This window comes from Odocoileus virginianus, chromosome 4, assembly GCF_023699985.2.
Source record: "Odocoileus virginianus isolate 20LAN1187 ecotype Illinois chromosome 4, Ovbor_1.2, whole genome shotgun sequence".
NCBI lineage: Eukaryota > Metazoa > Chordata > Mammalia > Artiodactyla > Cervidae > Odocoileus > Odocoileus virginianus.
In genome coordinates, this window is record NC_069677.1 from 37,499,144 (window position 1) to 37,517,221 (window position 18,078).

The 18,078-nt window shown below is 37.1% G+C and overlaps 1 protein-coding gene across 2 annotated transcripts; it reads left to right on the top strand.

The window, feature by feature from the left end:
• Window positions 1-602: 602 nt before the first annotated feature.
• EIF5A2 (eukaryotic translation initiation factor 5A2) lies at window positions 603-17,777 on the top strand. Of its 2 annotated transcripts, XM_070466429.1 has the most exons (6): window positions 603-736; window positions 1,030-1,159; window positions 1,403-1,596; window positions 2,140-2,244; window positions 12,100-12,231; window positions 13,130-17,777. In XM_070466429.1, exons 3-6 carry the CDS (start codon window positions 1,432-1,434, stop codon window positions 13,187-13,189), a joined length of 462 nt encoding a protein of 153 aa, XP_070322530.1. In that variant the 5' UTR covers window positions 603-736; window positions 1,030-1,159; window positions 1,403-1,431; the 3' UTR covers window positions 13,190-17,777. The 2 variants fall into 2 exon arrangements, with proteins under 2 accessions (XP_070322530.1, XP_020754495.1); XM_020898836.2 differs by lacking the exon at window positions 1,030-1,159.
• Window positions 17,778-18,078: the final 301 nt, after the last annotated feature.

Below are 18,078 nucleotides of genomic sequence, written 5' to 3' on the forward strand. Positions count from 1 at the left end.
GGAGTTCTCACCCTTGAGTGCGGATCAGCAGTGGCAGCCGCTGCCGGAATCTCATCGTGGGTGGCTGGTGTCTCCCACGAAGCCCACAGTAGGAGCTGGGTAACACCATACTGCACTCAAGCTCTTCCTCAAGGAAAAAGCATGGTTTGGAACGCCAAGTAGGGCTTCAAATTGGGCCAGAAACTGGAACCTCAAGTTCCCTCCAAAGCCACGAGATACACTCGTTGAATTCGCAAGCCTTGTGAGTTCTGACAGCCGTCACGTGACAACTACCACAACACCTGAGGGCACGGGCCATCGAGTGCGTGGTTTGGTTTCCGTTCAGTTCGACAGGGACCCTAACTTAATCGCACCTGGAAGTTCGAGACAGCAAGTTTCCTTGCCGGCGAGTTTATCCTCAGCAACCGAACTCCATAAAGTGCTCTTCACGCCGGAAGTGCACTAATCCGCAGCACGTGGGGTTGCCAGGGCGCTCTTCACGTGACTGGGCGGGGGCTCCAGGAAGCTTATAGCCAATGGTAGCGCGAGAGGGCGGTGCCTATGACGCGCCGGGACCTATCCCGGAAGTGGGACTGAGGTGGGGGCGGGAAAGGGCGGGGAGGCCGGGGTGTGGAAAGTGTGGCGGCCCCGCCCCGTCTCTTGGAACTGCCGCGGCCGCCACAGCTGCCGCCGCCGCCGCAGCTGTGCCGGACCGGCGCGGGTGCGCAGGCAAAAGGCTCCCTTTACCTTCTGAAAGGTGAAGACTGGGGGAAAAGGTGGTGGGGCTGAGACCGGAGCGAGGAAGGGCTGGGGTAGGCAGCCAGAGCCGAGCCCCGACCGAGAAGAGGAGGAAGGATGGATGGGCGACCGAGGCGAGCGCGGGACCCGCTAGGGCTCAGGCCCGTGAGGCGCCGGGCCGGGGATGTCGGCAGGACAGAGGGTGTCTGAGAGGTCGAAGTGACGCCGCTGCAGGCTGGGGGGAGAAGTGTGCGCCCACTGCCCGAGGGCCAGGTGCTGATGGCCAGGTCCTGTTATCCCCATCCTTCGCAGGGATGTGCGGCCTGGGCTGGGCCCCCCGCACTGAGGATCCGGGCGGCGGCGGAGGGCCGGGCGGCGCGGTGCGGGAAGGTCGTCCGGCGGTGGGACGGTGGGGGCCGGGATTTGCTGCCCCCCCGAGCGGGTGAGCGCCTTCGGCGGGTATTCCCCAACCCCAGCGAGCTCTGCTGCGACTTTCCTCCCATCTCCCCACCAAAGGATGGAAAAGTTTGTAAGGCCGGAGTTAGAAAGTGCCCACTATTCCGGGTGGGTGTTCTATAAATGCAGAAATAATAGATCCATGATGCTTGGCTCGTAACTTGTCCGAAATGAGGCGTTTCCCTGCTTGCATGCTAGTTGTTAAAAAGCAAACAAACTTTTTGCATAGTACCCTCAGAAGAATTTCCCCAGCCCACCATGGCGGATGAAATTGATTTCACTACTGGAGATGCTGGGGCTTCCAGCACCTACCCTATGCAGTGTTCCGCCCTGCGCAAAAACGGCTTCGTGGTGCTCAAAGGACGACCATGCAAGATAGTGGAGATGTCAACTTCCAAAACTGGAAAGCACGGTCATGCCAAGGTAAATGCCCTTCCTGGTCTGCCTTGGTGTTGGGATTTTGATCATTTGTATTCCATTACAGAACATGAGGTTTCTAAACTTATAAGTGTATAAGAACACATTTTTTTTCGCCCCCACAATTACTGGGTGATCAGCTATCTGAATACTGAAAGGTAGCATTTCCTTCTTGGGCTCTAATAATGTTTCATTAACTGGGAATTGAAACTTTCCTGAATCCTAGTGACTTAGGCAATCTATTCAGTTTACAAATGAGAAAACCTGTGCTAACATCATTCTAAGGAAACTAATTTCATTTTTCTTCAGCATTTTTATGATTGAATTACTAGACTGTGTGATGTTGGGTCTTGATATGTCATGATACTGTTTAGTTGTTCACTGCTTCTCAGTTGTATGACCACTTTTTTTTTTAAGAAAGTAAAATTAGATGACCTTGGAAGGAGAAAGAATCTGTCATAATCAGCATTGGTATTATACTTCTGTGTATGTAATGAGTGATATCTTGGCAAAGATTAAACAGGTTTCCTGTTCTCCTTTCTCTGTTAGGTTCACCTTGTTGGAATTGATATTTTCACGGGCAAAAAGTATGAAGATATTTGCCCTTCTACTCACAACATGGATGTTCCAAATATTAAGAGAAATGATTATCAAGTAAGTATTAATTTCCTTTAAAATACTACTTGTTTCCTAAAGGTGCAAATACTTTCTACTGTCAGTTGTAATTTAATAAAACCCACAAGTAATTTTGTAGGTTCTTCTAACCCATTATTAGGTACTGCTTATCTTAGAAATTGGAGAAATATAGTGCTGTTTAACACTTGTACTTTATCTAGGATGACTGCTAGTTTGCCCTTTAACATTCTTGCATTTTAGAAAATTTGAACACTTCCTGTTTTTCAGATCAAGTGACTCCATATTGTGAGTCCAATGTTTAGTAAAATTACTATTCTCTTTGCTGTAAATTATTTCAAGTTTAAATAATTCCCTTCTGGGTATTTTTTTTTTTTTTTTAACCTTACCAGACCTAAGATTCTCAAGAAATTTTTGGAATTCATGTTCCACCAACCAAGTGTGTATGTATTAGTGAATGAGTGTCAGAATTTGGTGTCCTTAAATAGGGAAATAAGTTGAAAGCCATAAATACAAAGGATAAAGTGTATGGTCACTGAATAGTGTGAAGGAAATAAAAAAAAACTTCATAGTTGTTTTATTTATGTTCAGTGACCATGCTGTGACCTTTTGTTAAATTATAGGTATAAACTGCAGCTTTTAGTTCCAATTGTACATTTGGATAAGTCATGTTTAATGATAGCATTTTCTTGTTTGGAGTATTGATAGTAACTAAATCACTGACCTCATAGGATGTGGGAACTCAGATTAATCATAACTAAAGTCTTTCTTGAAAGTCTTCAATTTCTTTATCAAACATGCTATATGTAGAACTCTTTTCTATTCATTTTACATAGTGAAAAATACAAATGTGATGCTCAATTTGTGTTACCCAATTTAAACTGATTTCTTTCCATACCTTGTATTGTGTTTATAATTTTTAAAGAATGTTACCATTAACTGCAATATCCGATGATTTCCTTTTAGTTTTTGTCCACATGTAAACATATTTTTACATAATTTTAATCTAGTAAGCAGTTTTATATTTTCATTTTCCCTCTTAATAAATGTTTTCTATTGTTGTTTGAAAGTCTGTAGAAATTTGAATTGTCTTAGTAGAATAATAGAAAGTTTTTTTTTTAAGTCAGGCAGATCTGAATTTCGATCTCGTCTTGCCACTTTCAAGCTGGGTGATCTTGGACAAATTAGGCAACCTTTCTAAGCCTCAGCCTTCCCATCTACAAAGGAGGGATAATATGAAGATTAAATGAAAATATGTACCCCATAATTACCTCTTAATTAGATATATTCCCCAAAGTAGTTTTTCCTGTATAAAAACTTCACTTAATCATTGCATTATTCTTGGAGTACTTAATTTAGACTTTGCATATAGTGTTGCTGCTGCTGCTAAGTCGCTTCAGTTGTATCCGACATTGTGGGTGCTCGGTAAACATTTGTTAAATGCATACATGATTATTCACTGAGGTAAGGATGGTACAGCCAACTAAACCTAAGTATAGAATTTTCTTTTGCCAAAAATGAATTTCTGTTTTCATCCTTAACGTGTGAATGCTTTGAATATGCAATATCCATTAATATTTGCTCAGAATATAATGCTTTTGCCTTTGAGTGTTTCAGAAAAATAATATCATAAGTTGATGATTGCCACTGTGATCAAATTAGCCAATCATTGATTAGAACTCAGGATTAACATAAAGGAAAGTTTTGGTATGAGTTGTATTTTGGCAGGGCCAGAACTAGAATGAGGGAAATGAGATTGATAAAGCCCTTGCCTCAAGCACAAAAGACAAGACCAGTAACAATGCCAAGCTACATAGGGGCCTAAGTCAGAAGGGAAAAATCAGAAATTTTGATCTTGTCTGAAACTTTGTTCATTATAGAATTTTTGCATTCTAATTTTTAAAAATACTACCTTAACCTGATCACTGAGGGTTTTCTGTGTTTGTGTGCACATGCACACCACCATAAATTTTGCACCCCAAACACGTGCCTCACTTGGTTCACTGGAGTCCCAGCCTTTGGTATATAGTCTGTGTTGCAGAGCTGATGAGAAAATGGCTCAAGCCAGCAGTCTAGGATCAGATCCTTTCTTTGGCATCTACTAATTACATGACGTAGGTTGACGAGCTATTTAATCTCCCATCTACCTTTTTGTATTTATAAAATAAGGATAAGAATAATAAACTCCTCATGGAATCACTGTAAGCATTAATTAGTTAATTCTTAGAACAGTGCCTTGCAGAGTGAGCACTCAGTGATCACACCCCTTCGTTATCAAGTTAGCATAGAATACTTATTTCTGTTCATTTAAAAAATTAGTTCGATGAACCTTTCCAGCTATATTCATTGTGCTATGGTGATCTTCACTATCCAAGTGGCTTGATTCAATTTGGCTACTTGTAGTCCTTTGCTGAATTCAGTATTTCAAGTGCCAGTTTGGCAGTCAGCTGAAGTGAAATATATACATATGTGTGTGTGTGTTTTCATTATGGTAATTAAAAAGTAAATCTTTGTTTAAGAAAAGAAAGGTATTTATAATTTTATGTATTTTAAAATAAGTTCAAAATGAAGGAAAAAAATTTCCCCTGAATTCCATTCCAAGATGTATCTGGAATTGCTAATTTCCATCCTTTCTCTCAAAACTAGTTATGGTTGTCTGGGGCTCACTGATAGTGTAAAATATAAATACACTTAAACACTTCTGGGAATCCCCAGGCTCTTAAATATAGAAACACTTGTTCAAACTCTGCTACTCCCTTGAATCATATTGCTTTAGAAAGTTCTATGTCCCTGTGCACCACACCACAAGTTAAATGCGTTTTCGGCATTCACTAAAGTTTAATCTGTCATTTAAAGATCACTTTTCAGAAGGAAAGCTAATCACTACAGGACATGTTAAAGTATAGATTGTGTTTCTTTGGATTATTGGTTAATTGCCAAAGCTGTGAATGTTTAATCCTGGTATATTCTTCAAGTAAGTGTATGCCTTTTGTATAAGGAGTTGGATTTTGTTGTTGCAACTTAAAATAGAACAACAAAGAAAAAAATGATGCAGTGAATTTTCTGTGTTTGAAGTCTTTTTATACTTTTTAACCTGTTTGTGGAATCTTTGTTCCCTGGTAGAAGCAGTGTTTCTTCGGAATAGAAAACCTCTAAATCAGCAGATCCCAGTATTGCAGGGAGAAGAAACAGATATTTTGCTACAGGGTCAGTGAGGGTAATAGTGAGAAGAGCCTTCTACCTTTGGTTCCTCGGCCTGTGTGTTTTACCTTTGGGAGAAATAGTACCATGTATAGGAAAATATTGTAACCTGTAAAACAGCACCCAGGCCTGCAGTGTCCAGCAGGTGGCAAAGATGAGTAGGCCAATGCAAACTCTTAGAATGATGGGAGCACATGGAGCAGTGAATTCTCTGAGGGTTGTCCTGCTGTCTTTTATTTTGCCTGTCAAATGCATTTTTAGCCAGAAATGATACTGTATGAGGTACTGAAGGAATGTGACAGTTTATAAATCCACAGATGAGATTTCAGCAGAAGCACTGCAGGCAGTAAAGGCAAATTTATTTGTAAAATAAGAATATACTGCAGTGAGCACAAACTGCTGCCTCTTCCATGACGGAGGGAATATACTGTCCCCAGGCGCTGGCTCCTTGCCCTGGGAAATAGTGCCATATCAGTGACTCTGCGTTGGTCTGTGCTGTGAGGTGCCAGCAGCAGCTGTAGTCAGTAGTGGCTGTAGGTCACATCAGCCTTGGTGAGAAAATCCCTGAGTCAATTAGCTTGTGCCACAACGGCCAGTCATTCATAAGCCAGTTGAGCAAGGACTGGGAAGACAGCGGAAAGAAACTAAGTGGCATTCGCCGATAGAATCATCTTGTCACCTAACACTGCCTCCTCAGTAGCGTGTCCCCTTGGGAAGCATTTATACAGACACATTCTCTATTCAGCGAGGCCCCTCCATGTACCACTCCCCCAGACCTTATTGTCAGCAGTTTTCCCATCTTGTTCTTTCAGTGTGGTTGAACTTCCATACAGACTCTTAGCCATTGCCCATCATCAGTGTAAATCTAAACCTTCAGTTCTTTCTCCTTTTGAGTCCACTGCATGAAGGTCTCATCCCCACTGTCTCTGCGAGTAGTTTCATCAGACCATGCATAACCATCTAGAATCCACTGTGACCTTTTTTATTTTTCAGTCAGCTGCTCATAGGGAACTCCCCCCACAGAGCCACTGGTATGAGTTGTGGGAGAAGTGGTAGATGTTGCAGAAGAAGGTACTTTCTGAGTCTCATACAGCTTGCTCGTGCCTTCAGGACCTGCTCAAGCTGGTCTCATAGATGCAGCTCCCACTTGATGATGAAGTGGTGCTGTGCATACCCAGTTTTATGGCTTGGTGGGTCAGCTAGCACTCTAGTTGATATTAGCGTTATTTACTTGTGTTGTGTGATAACAGTGGTCAAACATTCACTTCCTTCTTGCCCAATCTCCTTCCCATCCCACCCCGCCCTCGCCCCCCGGCCAGGGGCCAGCAGCTCTAAAGAAGTAGCTTGAGAGTGCTGGAGGAAGAGGAAAAGGAAGGAGGAGAAAAAAGGAGGTTTTACCTACAAGTCTGACTGTTTGAAATAGATTGAGAAATAAAATTAAGTTCAGAAGTTAGGGCTAAGAAGGCACCTGTAGTGATGCTATTCCTTCTCCAGCTTTCTACTGTTGTATACCAATAACACAAATACAGGCAAAAAGTTGCCCCATAATTTTCCATTTTCATGTTCTTGTCTGACCACATCATGGACAGACTCTCCAGTCACTGGCTTTCCCCACATCCTTCCTTCAGTTCGCGCTTTGTTTCCTCAGCTCCCTCTGCCTCCAGCTATTTAGTGGTTACAGTGCTCTTTCTGGAATTCTGATATACCATAGCATTTTTCTCTCTTGCTTTTTATAGTAGACATTTTCAAAATATGATGAAGCTCATATACCCATCACCCACCCTAAAAAAACTATCAATACATAACAAATCTTATTTCGTTTATACCCCCCCATCTACTACTATTTCCTGTATCCTCTATCCCTTGATTATTTTGAAGCTAATTCCAGATATCATGTTATTTGTCATTTCATCTGCAAATATTTTGGTACACATTTTTAAAAGGTAAAGGCTATAAAGAGCAAAGTCAAAGCACACTGGTACCTCCAAAATTAGTAAATCCCTAATGTCTTCAAACGTCCAATCAGTATCTACATTTTCTTAATTGTATTTGTGTTTTGCCTTTTCAGATGTGATAGTTATTGTTTTTATTTTGTAGTTTTTCTAAATCAGGACCTAAATAAAGTCCACACTTTATTGAAATTGGTTGAGGCATCTCTTAAATCTGCTTTATAGGTTCTCCTCTCTCATACATGCATCTGAGTCTCTCTTTCCTCCCTTCCTTATTTCTCTCTCTCTGCCCCCTCTCAATTTTTTGATGAAGAACATTGTTCTGTAGACTTTCCCATGGGCTCTATTTTACTAATTGCATTTTCCTTGTTATTTAACATGTTCCTTTGTCCCACATATTTCTGAAAATGGATAATTAAATGTACAGATCCAGTTTAGATTTTTATTTTTTTCATCTTTTTTCTTTAACAAGAACTATTCCAAAGGTGATGTTCTGTACAGTCATCAAGTAAATGAATCTTATGGTTTGCTCTTTTGTGATGTTATTAGATATGTAATAACTGCCTCAATCCATTAACTTATTAGGGAAGACAAAGTAATAATAACCAGTTACTCTTTTAAAAAATAAAAAAAAAAGCCAGAACACTTCTATAAAGAGAAACTTTCCTTTAGCTTTATTGATTACCCTTGGAACAGTATATAATAGGAAAGGCAATATAAATACTTGCTTCTTTCCCTTTAATTACCAGTTTTCAAAATTAGCTGGTTCTCTGGTTTTTATTGAAGATGACCAGTGAAATGTTTTTTTTGCCATTTTGAACTCAAGCATTTAAACACACTTACGTTTCAGTATATTGTAGTTATTATCATTATTCACTCTCAAAGTGTTCTGTCTTTGGCCAGAGGGCCCTTATTTCTCTTAGCTCCTAAAACCCTTCGATATGGCTCACCGCGCTTTCACATCTTGTGTGCTTCCTGCTCTGGGCCTGGATTTACCCATGTTGCCAGGAGCCCAGTGGAGAGAAGCGCCACCATACGCCGGGCTCTTTTGGTAGGGAATGGCAGCTGCACACTCTGGCCCTAGTGTTGGGGCACGGTACAACTGCAGACGGCACTCAGTGGCTCGGCATGCCGCTCTGTGACTGACTCTTCTCTTACAAGTCTTCTGGCCCTGCCCCCGCCTGTCTCCTTGCTTACTGTTAACAAAATGATTTCTCTTTCTACCAAAAAAAGTGTTCATAACATTTCAAAGTTACCAAATGAGTATTGTTGTTCAGCTGCTCAGTTGAGTCCGACTCTTTTCAACTCCATGGACTGCAGCACACCAGGCTTCCCTGTCCTTCACCATCTCCCCGAGCTTGCCTCAAACTCATGTCCATTGAGTCAACGATGCCATCCAACCATCTCATCCTCTGTCGTACTCTTCTCCTCCCGCCTTCAATCTTTCCCAGCATGAGGGTCTTTTCCAACAAGCTGGCTCTTCAGGTGGCCATAAGAATTAGAGCTTCAGCTTTAGCATCAGTCCCTCAGTGAATATTCAGGATTGATTTCTTTTAGGATTGACTGGTTTGATCTCCTTGCAGTCCAAGGGACTATCAAGAGTCTTTCTCCAGCACCACCGTTTAAAAGTATCAATTCTTCGGCACTCAACCTCCTTTATGGTCCCAACTCTCACATCGATACATGACCACTGGAAAAATCATAGCTTTGACTGTATGGACCTTTGTAGGCAAAGTAACATCTCTGCTTTTTCAATACGCTGTCTAGGTTTGTCATAGCTTTTTTTCCAAGGAGCAAGCATCTTCTAATTTCATGGCTGCAGTCACTGTCCGCAGTGATTTTGGAGCCCAGGAAAGTAGAGTCTGTCACTGTTTCCATTGTTTCCGCGTCTGTTGGCCATGAAGTGATGGGACCAGATGTCATGATCTTCGTCTTTTGAATGTTGAGTTTTAAGCCAGCTTTTTCACTCTCCTCTTTCACCTTCATCAAGAGGCTCTTTAGTTCCTCTTCACTTTCTACCATAAGGGTGGTGTCATCTGCATATCTGAGGTTATTGATATTTCTCCCAACAGTCTTGATTCCAGCTTGTGCTTCATCCAGCCTGGCATTTTGCATGATGTACTCTGCATATAAGTTAAATAAGCAGGGTGACAATATATAGCCTTAATGTACTCCTTTCCCAATTTTGAAACAGTCCATTGTTTCGTGTAAGGTTCTAACTGTTGCTTCTTGACCTGCATACAGGTTTCTCAGGAGGCAGATAAGGTGGTCTGGTATTCCCATCTCTTAAAGAATTTTCCAGAGTTTGTTGTGATCCACATAGTCAACACTGTGGCTTTAGTGAAGCCAGTGAGTAGATTTGCTTAAGGTGAAGGATCAGAAGGAAATATTTAGAATTATAACTGTCTCCTTACCACCATCTCCTTCTGACTCTATAGAATCAGAGAGGGCTTTGAGGAAAGATTGAAAAAGCTGCACAGAAATATGCTTGAAACAGAAAAATGACACCATTAGCTTTTTTACAAGATTGAAAATTACAAAAGGGAAAATGGTACCTTGAAAGTGGAAAAATTTGGCAGATACTACTGTAGCCAGGTGATGAAAGTTAATATCATCAGTAATAGGAAATAGACATTATTTACCTCTTGATGTGATACTCTGAGGACACATCATTTATGCAGTAATCCTTCCAAAAATGCACTATCTTATTCATTAGGAAACTGACAAAGTCAAACTAAGAAACATTCTATAATTCGATGAATCTGTGCTTGTCAAAACCGTCAGTGTCATGAAAGACAAAGGATCACAAGCTGTTCCAAATTAAGAGACTGAACTGGTATGACAGCCAAAAAAATACCAGGCATGATCCTGGAGCTGGAAGGGAAGAAAAGACAATACTGCAGCTTTGAATATAGACTGTATATTAAATATGTTAGCAATATTGAATTTCCTGATTTTGAAAAATAAACTGTGATTATATAAGAGTATGTTCTTTTTCTTGAGAAGAACACAGTATTATTGCTGAAGAGTCATGATGTTTGAAACTTACTCTCAAATGGTTCAGTAAAAATAAAAGAATAAGAATGTGTATGGAAGCATTTTATATATTCCATATATACAAGAGATTTTTAAAAAACACACGGTTAAATGTTGACAAAGAGTAAATTTAAGTAAAAGACAAAGGATTTCATTGCATTACTTTTACAACTTTTCTTTATTTAAGATCAAATAACTCATTTTTATTATTTAATTTCATTTTTCTATAGCTTAGTTTTATTTTTGAAAATTTTATTTATTATAGTAATTTATTTTAATGTTTATAAACAAATATTTTAGTAGATATTTTATAATATGTCTGTACATTTTTGTATTTGAAATGCTTTATAGTTCATCCCATGGCTTTTGAATGCTATGTTACGAATTGTTCTTAAAAAGTGAAATACCATATAAATTTCAAAATACCAATATTATTATTTGGCTTATGTGGTTCAGTCACTAATGGAGTGGGAACCTTTTAGCTCTTGAAATTGACAAGTTCTACCTCAGGGAGTTGCTAAAGGAGCTAAAATAAAAACAATGAGCCTGTGGTTGTCTCAAAGCTACACTTCTGTCTCAACCTCTTTGCTCCCTGCACCCCCTTTTCTGCCATCTACCTCACAAATGTTTGAGTGACCAAAAGATTCAAGTGTTTGTGGTGGCTAAATAGGGTGGCTTTTGTTTTTGAGATTATAGACATGTGCAGAAACTGAGATCTCCTGTGGCAGGTGCAGTTTCTGCAGAAAGCCATTGCCCGAGCTGGTAGCGCCATAAAGGAGAGCTTTGACACTCCGTCTCTGGGTTTGCCTGTGTCGTGTATAGTGGCCAAAGGGCACCAGGGACCGTGTCTTTGATGCCTTTTGTGTATCTCAGTATTAGCATCCGGCATACTGGCTGGTTGCCTTTCATAAAACCTTTTGGAATTCTAGGCTCACTGATGGTGTACCTGTTTTTAGAATAAATGAAGTGGGCTGCCAGTTTCCTCATACCTGTAAGGAAAGAAATTCAATGATATCAAAACTGTGTCTTTTTGCAGGTTAGGTTGATGATTGGGTTTGTTGCATTAATGTCATCAACAAGCTAATCTTTTTCTTTTTTTAAAAAAATCTAGTGTTGTTAGCAGTGAGCTGGAGACTAAAAATTTTCCACTTCAGTTTGTTTATAATCAAAATTTTATACTCAAATTCTAAAACATATTGTTTATAGTCATGAAAAATTGAAAGTAACTTTTACGCCCATGAATACAAAAATGGTTAAATCAGTAACTGTATCCATGCAGCTCTGAAGTGATTGAAGAGATTAAGATAAGTCCATATTTTCCAAAATTGAAAGATTTCTAAGACATATTTTAAGTGAAAACAACTTGCTGAAAAATACTTAACTCATTTATTTCTGAAAACAACTGTATTTGTATTGTGTACATAAATGTAAATACTTCTAGATACCCTATTAAAGAAAAGCCAAATTGTTGAATAATGTACAGATTTGTGGGAGGGAAGAATGCAAAAAGGAATGAACTTATGTCTATACCTATCTTCTGCTTTTCTATGTGTAGCATTCTTAAGTACCAAAAATTTATTAATGTATTACTGTGTACTTATACAAATAAATGTAGATGGCAATTCATGTTAAAATTACAAAGGAGTGGATATAATCTAATCTGTGCAAATGATATGATTTCTTTCAATAGCTGATATGCATTCAAGATGGTTACCTTTCCCTGCTAACAGAAACTGGTGAAGTTCGTGAGGATCTTAAGCTGCCAGAGGGTGAACTAGGCAAAGAAATAGAAGGAAAATATAATGCAGGTGAAGATGTACAGGTAAAGACTTATGGGGAGATTGTTTTATTAAGCCATTTTATAAAAGCTTTGACCTAAAGTAATTAGCATAAAATACTATAAGAAATATGGCTGTTAAATACTGCTGAAATGTTGAAAAGGAACTCTCGAACTAGGCAGTTTTCCCAGGATACCTTTTACCATGCCCATTCCCAAAGAAAGTATCAAGGTTAATTTTTCGCTACAGAGACACTGTCAACCCCAAATTTGTTTTGAAGCTAAGCCTGAGCTATTCTGAAGGATGAGAAAGAATGTTATGGGGATTCTAAAGAGTTAAGGTGATTTATTTTATCTTTGTTATAACTTTCAGAAGTATAACATCTAAGTATTTCGGCATTTATAGTTCTTATTCTCCTGTTCCCTGGAAATTGTTTTAAAAACCACAATTTAAGAAATTCATCTCTAGAAAACTGTAGAGAAAGATGATTTGATCTTGGAATGCCTCTTTCCAAAATAAATATGTATAAAACATCCACAAATACTCATCTCATCCTCTCCTTCCCTCATTGTGTCCCCAAGTCTGTTCTCTATGTTTGGAAACGTATACATTACCACATGTAAAATAGATAACCAGTGGGAATTTGCTGTATGATGCAGGAAGCTCAAACCCAGTGCTCTGTGACAACCTAGAGGGGTGGGAGGGAGGTTCAATAGGGAGAGGACAGAGGTATACATATGGCTGATTCTTGTTGATGTATAGCAGGAACCAACACAATATTGTAAAGCAATTATCCTCCAATTAAAAATAAATAAATTTTTTAAAGTTAAATAAGCAGGGTGAAAAATAGATCCACAGTTATCCAGTGTATGATGAGTTAAATATATCTTATATAGATATTGCCTTTTGAATAACTTTCTAGCTGCTTTTTTTTCCTTCTAGGTGTCTGTCATGTGTGCGATGAGTGAAGAATATGCTGTAGCCATAAAGCCCTGCAAATAAATGGGAGCATCAGGCATGAGCAAACTGTATAGGTCTGGATCAGCTGCAGATCTAAAGTTTGGTTCTAAGTTGTCACCAAAGCTATGGCCTTCATGAGCAACCTCATTTCTTTTTCAGTTGTTTTGAAATTGTGCTGAGTTAGTTTTGCAGGCAATTAGTGATTTAAAAAAATAATCAAGATATATAACTTTTTTTTAAATTTTGTAGGTGTCTTTCCTATAACATTCCTGTGGTTTTCAGTATGTGAGTCCAAGAAATAGATGAGATAGCTCCAGCAGATGTGATTTGTCTGAGCAAATAAATCATTCCTGAATTTTAGTTAAATGATAAATAAACCAGGGTTTTAAACAATGTAGCATCCAGTGGTATTGATGTACCACATTTAAGTTGAATTGCTCTGCATTAATTTCAAACTTAATATCATAGAATAAGTAGATTATGGATTGGAATTGTCAGAATTTCAGCCTGGGTGTGGCAAGTACAGGTCCTTAAACAAAAATTACGTTATCAAAAAGTGCCAGTTATCTTAGTAACTGTGTGCAGCCCACCTGTGTTACCTCAGTCATTCTGTTCTTTGCCAAATTTCTGGCAGACTTAATATAATCTGTATTATGATCATTTTAGTACTTTGTTGTGCTTAGCAGAGGCAGTAAACTGTTGTGTGACTGTTACCAAGTCATATTGTAAAGAAGGCCCAAAGGACAGTGGCAGAGGGTGTTGGTAAAAGCTATAGGTTTTTATTTGAGGCCTTTGTAATCAGCATAAAAATAGGAAGTTTCTGTTTGCATTTTTAACTTTTGTTTTCTCTATTTAAAGGAGTGACGTGCTTTACAGGATACTATGCAGTACTTATCGATTATGTTGAATAGTTGATATTTGTAGTAATCACTCCTTTCCAGATATTTTTAAGTAGACTTTTTTTGACATCAAAATATTTGTTAAACAAAAACTGGAAATTCTTAAATTATTTGGAATACTTGTTAAATTTGTGTATGTTTTTTCTAACATGAAAGTGAATCATAGAAGAAAAGTTACTTTTTATGATTATTATTTAACTTAAGTATATGTATTTATCTGATTGTCATGTGACTTAATTCACTTTCTGGAATGAAATATAGCTAGGAAAGATTTCTGTAAACTAAATTACTTTTAAAAGTATTTTAGGTGATTCTGCTACATTTCTATTCAGTCTTTTGGATCATATATCTATTTCCAGAATTCTGGCATTATCACAGGGTTTGTGAGGACTTTTGACTCAATAACAGCCATTATATTGCAGTGAAACTTAGAGCAAAATCACCATTTCAGTAATACTTTCATTCTCTAAGATTGATTATAAGACCTCTCCCATCATACATTGACTTCTAAAAGGCCTTTGTACCCTAACCTAGAGGAAAATTTGCATGATGCTATAATCGATCTATTCAGTGATTGGAAATAGCATTAGGAACAAAAGATCCCAGTTTTAGTTACTTAATTTGCCCACACTTTTAAATCTTGTATTGGCCTCAGCAAAACCACTTGGAGAAGCAAGATGCTTTAAGGAAATTCAAGAGGAATTCTAAAGCACAAGAAATATTGATGTTGTAGTTAATCATTTTTTAGTATAACATTTTAGCTTTTGCCCATCTAAAGCACTATCAGTAATTAGGCTAAGTTGTTTCATTTTGGGAATGCCATTTAGGTATCTACTAGATACTGCTCTAGTTTTTTTAGTACTCTGTAGTATGTATCTTACTTGTGACTGGTTGGCATCGTTACCTGCAGGAATTCCAGAAAGTTACCAATCTGTACTTCTTGCTAGCCATTCATATGACCCCAGTTAACTACACTAGTATTCTGGTTTAGTATTAATTCTGGATTAGCATGCCCTTGTTCTTCCTAATTTATCAAACTTCACATAAATATATTTTCAATTGCAAGGTATATATAAATTATAATAATGCACCTATACTTCATATATTGAATGGCAAAAGCTACTTATGAATAAGTATTTTAAGTACTAAAATAAAGTGTAAATACTCTTCTGACATATAATAATAGGTATAGATTTTAAAGATATGGGACTGTTTATTTTCATGTAAGTCAATACTTGTTTCTCTTGAACAATATATTTCATTTAGAAAAGCTTTATAAATTGTATCAAAAGGAAGCAGGAAACATTTTTTAATAGAACAGAAATGACTTCATTCTTTTTTGACATCAGAAATGTTAAAAGTTGATTCCTAGTATTTGTTGTACTTTTTTGTAGTAAATGTTAAATGTCAGAGTTACCACGTGTAGAATGTAGACTGTCATGTTGATAGATTATACAGTGATACACCTTTTTGTCTGCAGGCATTTCAGCAATTTATATACAGTATTATACTAACAAGTGGAATATTTGTTTCTTTCTAGAACAACATTTTATTTCTACTGTGAAGACTTTGCTATATCTTATTTGCTAAAAGTTGTATACCCTCTGAAATAGATCAAATTATTGCTACTTTGACTTAGCATTTGCATCATAAACATAATTACCATGTTTCTTTCATGCTCCCCTCCAAGGGCTGTCAAGTCACTTGAAATTGTTGCTAACCAAGCTCTTGAATCCATTTCCATTTATGGTACAAAATTCTGTATGGATGCTTTATAACTATTACCAAAACTCTCCTGCAGCCAGAGCATGAAATCTTTAATAGGAGATGCTGCAATAAAAAGTTTAGGCTATAAAATTGGGGGATACAGTTTTTCATTATAGCACAATATGTGTGCATATGCACACATAGCTTTGTATGTTTGTTCTTTTTACAAAGTCCTTCCAACTCTTAAAAGTACTGTAGTCTGGTAGTGCCTCAAATGTTGGTAACTTTTTTTTTTATTTACAACTTTTCCAGAATTTGTTTTTGTACTTTAAAGTTTCTCAATTAGATTATTTCTAGTTGTAATTCGAATGCATTGTTCTCAGGGCTGTTTGTGCTAAGAGCTGAAGTTTCCTTATTTTAAAGCTAACTGCCTGAAAGAATATTGCAAAATTTTCCCACATTGTAATACAATGATACATACAAATAAAAATCTGTAATATCAACACACTTAAACTATATGCTAAATATTCAAGGAAAAAAATGGGAACATTGCTAACATCTATACTGGAATCTTGCCATATTTTTTTCATTTTTGAAAAGAATTTGGTGGTCTTATCTTAGAACCTTATCCTTAATGATACACATGAAAGCATTCCTTTGGTATGGACCCCCAAAGATAGCTTTAGAGCCAAACTTTGATGTGGTGATTCTCAAAACATGTCTAGGGACAACAGAATTAAAATTCATAATACTTTGGGGGGTACATTAAACTGTTTACAGATTAAATTCTGTATATGAGCTAGTAACAAATTTATTATAAGAAAATATGACTCTTAAGCAGTATATGTGCAAACTATAAGCATATTTCCATAAATAGCATAATATTAATTGGTCAAGTTTTAAATTTTCTGATATCATCTAGGCATTATATTTCATAGTTGTCAAGCCTTTTTTCCTCCCAGGATTTGGACAAGTAATAGGAAACAAAGGCTTAAGAAAAATTTATTGTGAAAAACCTTAAAATTGAGAAAATTCAATCCATTAACTTTATTAAATTTTCTTTCTCTGAATTGAGCATATGGTATTATTTGATTTTAGCAGGGGACATTTGGATTTAGCTTACAGAACACAGATGTTCTATGGGAACATGACTTGAAGTTCTGTGTAATTTAATATTTTTTCATTAAATGACCATCTGAGCATCAACGTAACTACCAAGTGAGGTCAAGTGCCTGAAAAGTGCTGTATATATCTATATTCGTTTTCCTTACATGAAAGATGCATCTTATAGCAATGCATATCAGGCTTTCACCTGCTAAAAAAACATTATTGTTGCCAAATCTTACCATCTCCACCACTATTCCTGACTCCTTATTACTGGTTGAAACCTATTTTACAATTAAAAGAGAGGTTCCTTTATTTATATAAAGTCCCTGAAACTATGTCTTGATATTGGTAGACTTAAGTTTATCATAGTTCAAGATTGCACTTTTTTAAAACTCTGGATATAAAATTTATTCAGTGGTGACTATACAGCTTGTCATAAGTCATGGTTGTGATCTTTCTTGAGAGGAATCCTTTATGTGGTTAATATCTACTATAAATAAGCACTCTTGTGCTTGTTATAAATGCAGACTCCTAGCTCTGTATTGTTTCTGTCCTTCTCTTCAAAAAGGAAATAGTTGAAATGGCATTGTCTAATCCAGTGGCACTTTATTAGTAATACATTTTATTTGTCATAGGTATAAGAGAACTCATGCTCTTACCTGCAGAGACTCATGTTTTAGCTAAAACTTTAAAACTGTAAGATATGTAGTATGGGTATTATTATAATTGTGTATTTTACATTTCAAAAATGGGTAAAATTCATATATTAAGCCTTTGACTATGTTAAAATAATTGTGAAATCCTTTAAAATGTAGATAGTAAACTTATCAATTATAACTTTTTGTTACATTACAATATATTTGTCTGTTAACTTCATCAGTTATATTAAATAAAAATAAAGTTAATTTAACAGCTTATACTATTCTTGTATATATACATTCCTAGAGACATTTTCATACTAGAAAATAACTAATGTTAAAAGAAAATCTAACTTGTATTTTGTTTTCCTATATTTTAGGTTCTTATTGTATAGTACCCTAGCTTTACATCTGGGAATGTTAATGTCTAAATTTTAGTTCCAGATTTAGATATAATTTTTTAAAAAAATCTTTAAGTTTTTAATAGTTTTTAGAATATATAAAATACATGGTTCAAAATTCTGTAGATACAAGAATAAATCTCTCTCTGCCTCCTCTTCCTGTGCATTCTTCCACGGAT